At 38.9% G+C, this 9,408-nt stretch overlaps 1 protein-coding gene across 3 annotated transcripts; it reads right to left on the bottom strand.

Annotated features, from left to right (window-relative positions):
- Positions 1-297: 297 nt before the first annotated feature.
- On the bottom strand, positions 298-8,996 carry LOC115019941 (inhibitor of nuclear factor kappa-B kinase subunit alpha-like). Of its 3 annotated transcripts, none has more exons than XM_029449690.1 (22): positions 8,949-8,996; positions 7,985-8,125; positions 7,792-7,886; positions 7,562-7,679; positions 7,406-7,475; positions 7,232-7,320; positions 7,050-7,139; positions 6,797-6,921; positions 6,204-6,311; positions 5,893-6,028; positions 5,567-5,767; positions 5,136-5,238; positions 4,832-4,955; positions 4,594-4,745; positions 4,435-4,496; positions 4,260-4,369; positions 3,789-3,838; positions 2,985-3,093; positions 2,699-2,846; positions 2,517-2,566; positions 2,062-2,161; positions 298-663 (listed from the first exon to the last, which is right to left on the bottom strand). In XM_029449690.1, the coding sequence occupies exons 2-22, from the start codon at positions 8,087-8,089 to the stop codon at positions 604-606; spliced, it is 2,205 nt and encodes a 734-aa protein (XP_029305550.1). In that variant the 5' UTR covers positions 8,090-8,125; positions 8,949-8,996; the 3' UTR covers positions 298-603. The 3 variants fall into 3 exon arrangements, with proteins under 3 accessions (XP_029305550.1, XP_029305549.1, XP_029305551.1); XM_029449689.1 differs by lacking the exon at positions 8,949-8,996 and adding an exon at positions 8,695-8,941; XM_029449691.1 differs by lacking the exons at positions 7,985-8,125; positions 8,949-8,996 and having other exon boundaries at positions 7,555-7,679.
- Positions 8,997-9,408: the final 412 nt, after the last annotated feature.

Raw genomic sequence — 9,408 nt, 5'->3', positions numbered from 1 at the left:
AACAGTAAGTATGATATTTTGTTGAAGTCACAGTGAGATGTCCTGGCCAAATGCACTGCATTTAATTTACCTAATTTTCCTTTACATTATTTTATGCATGATGTTACTTTTGTTTTTCTTGTCCTTGCAGTTTGCATTTCAGCAGCTCCCAAGAGAATTTTGAACCCAGGGTCTTATAAACAAGCAATTTCCTGTATGTGTGCAGACAGTTGTCTGGTCCACTGTGTGAATGTAAATAACCAAATACTTACTAACTTCAACAGTTTAACACTTGAAGGGAAAAGACAAACCATTATGTGCCGTACATTTTTAACATTTATTCACATTCCCTCATGCATAGTTTGTCAGCAGCAATGTTTTACTCTAATTAATATTACCAGTAAAATAAATAAGTCTTGGTTACAGCTAAAACTCAATAATACACATTTAAGTTAAAACATGAATAGCTTACAATATCACGCTGTTTCACACATTGCCTTACAGCCTTACATGTATGTAAAAGAGACAGTATGGAATCACAAAGCTTACAGATAGTGTAACTCTGATAAGGCACTTGTTTACAGTATATATCTTTGACTCTTCACACTGAGTCTTTGGTCAGTTCTACAGCTTCTGAGGTTGGGCTATCACTGCGCCGTACCGAGTCCAGCTCCAGTCCTGATCCTGGAGAGAGAACAAAAACATGATTATACTGTAATACTAAACACCATTCTCCATCTACCATCTACTGATCATTCTCATGCCAGTCTCCCATCTCAAAACTTAAGCTTTGACCTTGAATAGCTGAACCTGTAAAGACTGAATGCAAATGTATGGTTTTAAGAAGGAAAAAGTCTATATACAACAAACTTGAGGCTGAAACGATTCCTTTAGAAACTCGACTACAAAAAATCATCGATGCAAATAAATGGAATCATAATCAGAAATTATTTTATTAGTCCCACAACGGGGAAATTTACCTTGTTACAGCAAAATAACAAGAAAGTAAAGTGGCGAGTACACAATGAAAATAGAGTAAAAGTAGTATAAGTACGAAGTCGTTGATAAAAAGTTGTAAAGTGAATAATGCACATGGCAGTGATAGTTGCACAGCAGTGGTGGAATAGTCTGTTCATGGTGTGGTGGTCTAACAGGGGCCGTGGTGATTGTACGGTCTGACCGCTGCAGGGAGAAAGGACCTACTCGGTATCTCTTTGTGTGACACTGCGGGTGAAGCAGCCTGTCACTGAAGGAGCTGCAAAGTGCGGACAAGGTGCCCTGGAGGGGGTGGGACATGTTGTCCTATAGAGAGGACAGCTTGGCCGTCATTCTCCTGTCTCCCACCACCTCCACAGTATCCAGAGGGCTCCCCAGGACAGAGCTGGCCTTCATTGCAATAAAGCCTTGGTTAATTCATATAACTATATATAGCAAACTGTGTTTCGCACTGATGATTATTACTGTTGCACAATGCGCTTACACTGTGGACAAGGGACGTGAAGAAGACGCCGTGTATTGGTAGAGAAAATAGCGAGGGACGTAGAGAAGAGCCAGGCAAGAGAAAACGACAAAAAGTGTCTAAAGTTTGGGATCATTTCAAGTTAAAACAAAACAAGCACATTGTCAATGGTTCAGTATCTCTGCAGAAAGCATCCAGTCAACGGATCGGACCCGACGTTATGGCTGAGCTGTAGTTATGTTGAAACTTAAAGGCAAAACATTTATGTATTATTATTTATTTATTATAATTTAGTTGGAACTTGTATGAATACGTTTTTCAAAGTAATTTGAAATGTAGATTTATTTGCTTTGCATTTCAGAAACAAGATTTGTTTCTTACGAACCCAGAATGTAATATGGCACTTAAATGCCCTTATCTGTGTTTAGTTTGGACACATAATATTATTGTATTTAATTTATGTAATAAAATGTTGAATTTTTCCAAAAGTTCTAAAAAGGAAACTAATTAGTTTTTCATTTTATGAGATCTGTCTTATTTTACTTATTTATATTTTTACTACTGCTCTTCCATTTCTTTTCATACTGACAGATTAATGCATTGAATATGTATGGATACCATACCATGACACTGGGCTCCATCTCCTGGGTGGCTTCTTGCAGTAGAGTAGTTAGTTGACTCAGAAAACGCTGATTCTCATCCAGTAACTGATGCACAGTTTCACTGAAAGAGACAAAACACTCTTAATTGACTGTATGAATGTTTTCCAGGGAGTACCACCTCTGACAAAAATATCTTTCAGGATTTGCGGACTCCATATTATTGCCTTCAAGTCATAGTAATTAGAAAAGATTACTATGAATCCTGTTTCTTCCACAAGCTACCAGACTTTGAAGAGGATGGTGTGACCTCTTGTGGCTGCTTTGTGTCTGTGCAAAACCCTTCAACTCGTTCTGCACAATGTCGATTTAAACTCATCTTTTAAAAACAGCCTCATGATGTTGTAGTGTGGCTATTTTTAGATACAATAGCAATATTTATTGAGTTCAGTGAAACTTGTGACTTGTACAGATCTTACCTGTCCGTGTGTTGTTGCACAAGTGACTGTGATGGAGAATTGTTCTGGGACTAAAGACACAACCACACATTGTATTACAATATTATTTCACTCATACATTAAATACTGTATTGCAGTATTAAGCTTCATGTTTTTATAACAGCTGATAATATTTGCTGTAGTGCCTCTTGTTATATACTCACACAGGCAATCTTGAGAAGGTACCAGAACTCTTTCTGTCTCTTCAATTGCATCTGCATCACTGCTGCCTCTGCAGTTTTTATGTTTTCTACCGCCCTCTCCAACTTAGGGAAGAAATCAACGATGCGTCGCTTACACACCAGAATTGTACTACAGAAAAAGAAAAAAAGGGGAAAGATGAGGAAAACCATAAAAGACACACAGGAAACTGTAAAAAATAGTCCTCAGTTGAGCTGAACCTTGCATTGCTGCATGTGTGTGTGTGTGTGTATCTTCTGGATAATTTACCTCAGGTGAGTGTACAAGTCTTTCAGCACTCTGTCCTGATTCTGAACTGTTTGGAGTATCATCTTCACCATGTCCGAGCTGTCACTGTAGCCATGTGGAGGGTCAGGACCTGTACGAACACATACTCCCATGTATCATCTGACACAGTCCCGTAAACATATACTACATGCCATGCTGAGGAATTCATTAAACAATGGTGACCCCTGGGACACATTTGTTCAGCGAATCCTCCTGCACAGACAATTTATTTATAAGTTATACAACTACTGTAGGCCGGTCACAATAACTAATATTTGTGATGAATGAAATTATCATTTTAAAACCATTTTGTGTGATATAATGACAATATAATAGCATAATAATGCAAGAACAAGAGCAATGAACTTTTAATTGTTAAGAATATTTAGACATTAATATTGTAATATGAAAAAAAATACAAATATTTTTAATAAATCAAATATTCCACACAACCAAACAATAAATGAAATCGACTCTCGGGAGGTAAAACCCTGCTGTTAATTGTGGCTTCATGATGCTGTCATTCTTACGTAAACAAACTTGCATGTAAACATAATTGGCAATATGGAGGACAGCAAAAATTATCAATGAGGTCATGTCCATATATTGTAAGCATATGTATCGCATTGTTATCGATGAGTCGATGACGTTATTATCGTGACAGATCTATATCCAGAGCAACAAGTATTATCAGATTACACTGTGATTGGCTATACACTAAAAAAGTAGGAGCACCTATAACTCATGTCTACTATTTTTAAATGTGTTTAAATTATATGCACTAACTTTTGCATTTAGCTTTCAGTTGCTTGAAGAGTTCAATAGCCTTTTCCTCACTGGAAAAAGAAAATAGAGAGTTAACTTTTGCAAACCACAATTTCTTTCTTTTTTTCTCAAGTCTGTCTTAAAACAAGTCAAGTGCTCATGTAAACATTGAAACAGTTTTTGCTTGCTGCAATCATTCCTCTTGTCCATACTGACGATTAAAATATCCCTTCTTAACATGCATTCAATGGAAGTAATGGAGGACAAAATCCTCAGTTATAAAATATAATCTAAAGTGTATCTGAAGGTAATATGAGGCTTCAGTAGTCTGACTCTGAGTTAATCAAATCCAGGAGATATCTTCCAATATCTTTAGTACCAACTTCTTTGTACTTTGAATCTGTGTAGCTGACTAGTTCTTTAAGATAGACTTGAGAAATGTGAACTATTTTAAGGAAATGATTATAGCGTAAAAATAACAGAGATACTGACAGCTGTTCCATTACATCCCCTTGTTTTCTTGCAAATGGACTCCTCTGCAACTCCACAATCTCAGAATGTAGAGCCACTATATCTTCATCCAGATACCCCACGTCTGCAACCTACAGCAGAAAACACCCTTAGCATGTTGTGTTTTTAAATAACTGCCAGTAAATAACGGTCCTACCTTTGTAAACCCATCAGCCTTCTCTTCATTTTCCTGCCATGTCTTCAACATTTTTTCCGAAGCTTCAGAAAAACACACAGCAGCAGGAGATGGTTCACTTAAGGCGAAATTAAATGACTTTAAAGCAAGTATCACAGCAGGAAATGAACATCCACTCACAGACACCGACGAGTCTCTGCTTGGTGTACTGCTCCAGGTCGTGCTGGATGCTGGTCTTAAAAAAAGCCAGTTTGGCACGGAGCTGCTGCGACTGGGAGAACAGCAGATTCTTGTACCGCGTTAAGGTGGTGTTGTAGCGCAGCAGGCTCAGCCTACACATAAACGAAACCCAAAGTAAGTATGTAGGTATGTTTCAGTGTGTTGGTGTATGTGTGTATGTGTGTGTTTGTGCACTTACATGGCAGCCCTCTGTCCCTGGTACAGGCGAATGTAGTCCTCTTTCAGTCCGCAGATATAGCTGACTGCTTCCCCCCACACCTTTCTCAGTGCAGACAGTGGGAGCTGTGTCTTAGTCTCCCTGACTGAGACAGCACATGATCCCCACATTAATTTGCTATAACCTAGACCTTCATCTGTTAATAATCTGACTTGCTAAAGATCTAGCCATTTCTGGTTTCTTTGGTTTTGTTAGTCCCTCGTTTTAAAAATGTGACAATAAGTGTCAGCTGAGTTACAGCTCAGTATACAGTTGCATATCTCACCTATAAAGTTGACACTGTCTGGCAGAGTTCTGGCCGTCAGCGGTCCGGAGTACTTGGTGAGGCTCTTATCAAACAAGAAGACTATGGAGCTGTCCCAGCCTCGCTGAAAGCAGAGAACAAATATCACAGATACATTTTCTTCCGGAGGAGCCAGAAAGGCTGGAAACAATCTTCATATATTCATTCATTCATACAGCCTGCAAACCTGTCAATAATTTGTCTCTTATTACAAACCAACTTTATTTATTTATTTATTTTTACTCCACAGAAGACCCATTGGAAACTAACAAGAACAAGAACATTGTAATGCAGAACTACCCACATTTCTTTTTAAAATCTGAAGATAAAAACAGTAGGACGTCTGCTGCGTATGTGCTTGTGGCTGGGCCATTTCGACATTAGGTATTTTTGCTTATGCGTGTGTCACATACCAATCCCTCTGGCAGACAGTGTGCGGGCGGTCTGCGTGGATCGAGGGAGATTCCCGTCTCCAGCAGCAGCTCTTGACTTAGCGGGGAGATGTGTGTCTGAGTGTACGTCTCCAGGCGAAGCTGCAGGGAGTGTAAGCTCTCCTCAGCACCCAAAATCAAAGAGTGCAGCTGGGCTGACGTCATGTCTAACACATGAATCACCTGGAGAGAGAAAAGCACAAAGTGAGGGGGGTTGCTTTGGAATAACTGGGATATATAACCATAAATGCACTCAATACAATCTGGTTTAAATGAGTCTAAATACAGTCAAGATAAATATTATTAACCTTCATGTTGAGAATATTCTGTAGAGCTGTGTAGCAGGACGGCTTATTTGTATCAGGATCCAGCCCTCCACCACGCGTCGCAGCGTCCCACAGTAACAGCATCTGCAGAAGAGACTCGACTGGTTCCAGCAACGGCCTAAAACACACACACACACACACACACACACACACACACACACACACACACACACACACACACACACACACACACACACACACACACACACACACACACACACACACACACACACACACGTTAGAATGAGGGTCGCTTGACTGGTAAGTATTAAAAAGTGTGTTGTTTTATTTACCTGCTGACATTGTTGGGATATGGGAGATGTGTGGAGAATCGGACTTCTCCATTCATGTCCTCTACTGCCATGATGTCTTTTGGACCTTTGTTCTTCACTTTACTTGTCCTAAAAAAAGAAGGGAAATGTGCAACCTGAGAGAACTGAAAATAAAAGCCAACAAATTGAAAACTAGACGCATTAAATGTTCCAAATATTCAGAAGAATCTGTATACAGTCATTTTACTTTGTCACCACCAAATGTTGTAGTCACATCAATAAAAAGTGTAAATCATGCCAACATTCCCATATGTATCTGGTTTTAATGAGTCTTTAGTGCTCAATATCACATTTCATTTACCTTGTTTAGTATCTCTATATACTATGGTAACACTCAAATGTAACATTTTGCTGTGATCTATATACACTTTGTAGACAATCATAAAATGATTTAGGATAATTAGATTTTATATGTGTATACCTAGGCAATTACAATTTTATACATTGAGAAATCGTGGAATGTTAAATCCTCCAAGTGTATGTTTTAATGCCGTGTGTATGCCCGGGTTCCTCAGACTACAGAGGGGAGATGCATCGCTGCTATGTTGACTCACCACTGTACGGGCTGCATGTGGTGTAAAAAGGGGCGAAAGCCACAAGTGCATTCAAAGATCACTGTCCCAAAGCTCCAGTAATCCACAGTTACAGTGTAGGGCTTACTCTCAAACAGCTCTGGAGCCTGGCACACATACAGATAGATTTATTATTGTTAATTATAATGTTTTAACAGGTTAAACAGATTGTTGACTAGTGAACAAAAACAACAACATTGATTGCAGCGCAATGCGTAAATGATGCAACACTTACCAGATACTGGAGAGTTCCAACAAAGGATGTACAGAGACTGCCCTGATCAAGGTCTTTTGCATAACCCAGATCTATGATTTTATGAACAAGCTGGCAGGAAACATAGGCAAAGAAAACCATAAGATATATGAAATTTAAGATTACACAGGCTGCATGCGTGTACAATAAGGAAATGAGTTCACCTTCCCACCAATCTCCTGCAGAACTATGTTCTCTGGCTTTAGGTCTCTGTGAATGATCTTATTTTCATGCAGGTATTGGATACCAGCACCTGTGTTTGTAAAGAAAACAATTTCATAAACATTTATGCATCAACATGTGACTTTTCTCAAAGTAAAAGCTGAGGAAAACATTACCAATGTCACTGAGCAGCGAGAGGACTTCACTCTCCTTCAGCCCACAACAATTTTCTGGTTTATTCAACACCTAAATGAAGAGGAATAGAGGTTAACAGTGCAACGTGTGAAAATACAACACATAGTTTGGGTCTTTATAAAATACCCACTTGGTACCTTGCGTAGGTCTCCTCTTGAGCAGTACTCCATGGCCAACAGAGGTAAGTCATTTAAAGCAATGGAGCTCAACTCTTCTGGAACTTCTCTGGCCTGAACAACGTTCACATGGTTCAGCCTATAACAGAAAGAGAGCCAAACATGTAAGCAATGGTTTGACAAGAAGACCATGTACACGGAAGTTCGTTCACAGGCTATTTTATGAACAAAAGCAGATAATATACACTCACTTCTTCATGATCTGAATCTCTCTACCCCAGCGGTCTTTGTTCTTGAAGTTCAGCTCCAGGCGGCAAAGTTTCACAGCAATCTTCTCTCCCAACTCCTGCTCCAAACACAGACAGAGAATAAAACCAAGCCAAAGAGACATCTGCATCTGCGGATGATGTTTTCCTTAGCATACAGGCGGATGGCAGAACTTACAAGGTGCTGGTACAGGTAGACGTGCCCAAAGCCTCCCATCCCAAGTCTCTCCTTCATCTCCCAGGAGCCACACAGCTGGCTCTGTTTCAGTGCAGTCCGCTCCATAGTGTGAGGTCTCCTGGAGTCTGTTAGAGACCTCAGCTAAAAAGAGATAAAATACAAAACCACCAAATCACTGTCGAGAAACTTTATGGACTACAGTGTAGATCTTTATCAAGGCTTTTGTGCTTAAAGCCTTTTTATTTATGCATTTACACATCTGCCTGTATGCATCTGCAGGGGAAATAGTGTAACTTTTATAAGTGAAATGTTTGTAGTACTTATTAATATGTAATATTTTTTTTTCTTCATTAGCATATATTATAAATGTTAGTTGTTATTCCCACTCTACCTAACATGCTAAAATATAATATATATTTTCACTTTATTTTATAGCTTCTTTTTCCCGAGGAAACTCGAAACTTTTATTTAATCTTTAAACATATTTACTCTTTATGTTGCACATTGTGGGACTAATGAAGGATTTCTGATTCAAACTGTAGTTAGGTTAGCTGTCGTAGTAAAACCGCCTTTGGATGTTATTGGACAGCCAATGTTACAATGTTACAATGTTAGGTTCAGATAGTCAGATAACTCAAAGGCAGAGTGACTATGTTGAACCAAAAGTCTAGTAAAAGCAACATCTCACTCCACAAACATTATGAACTCACCTGAGAGTCGACAGATGACTGTTAGCTTACTTTACATGTCAGAACATTGTTGTTTCAGAGTTAGCTAACCGTGTTATTTACTGTTTGTCTTCTTATTTAGTGTCTCAGCAAGGTTTATCCGTCGAAATTATACCTTCACCCTTTACAGTCCACCAATGACGGCTTTAAAGTTTAAGTTTCTGATGTGTTTCTGTTGTAGTTTTGAGTGGAAAACCGCTCGATATCTGCGTAAAGTGAAAGCGTAGTAGACTGACAGGGCGATGTGGTTTCTGCGCATGCGTGTCTGGTTCGGCTTCCTGCAGGACTACTCCCTCTGTTGGGGGATTTCCAATCACACCAACACCCAACAAAGTTGACAGTGAAAAAATGATGGATTTCATATCAAAAGAGGTGTTAAATAATCCTACTACATAAAAGCAATCGGACCCATCAGTAGCAGCTAAGACCGAATAATTAGGTCGTAATTTGTTCACTAGATGGTGCCATGTGCACAGCCTCAGTCATTAGTAAAGTAATAGTTAGTTAGTCCTTTGTTTAAACTGTTACTCACATTAAGATCAATACCTCCTTTTCAAGAGAGGCATATACACACAAAAAAACATTTACAGTACAAGAACAAATAAACACAAAATATCACAGCAAAGGCAATTCCTATACACAATAAATGTTAGTTATATATTTAGGAGAACAATTAGGATACAAGCATGGACTGAT

This window comes from Cottoperca gobio, chromosome 15 (genome assembly GCF_900634415.1).
Source record: "Cottoperca gobio chromosome 15, fCotGob3.1, whole genome shotgun sequence".
Taxonomy (NCBI): Eukaryota; Metazoa; Chordata; class Actinopteri; order Perciformes; family Bovichtidae; genus Cottoperca; species Cottoperca gobio.
The sequence above is the reverse complement of the archived record's forward strand: the minus strand, read 5'-3'. Positions and strand labels throughout refer to the sequence as shown.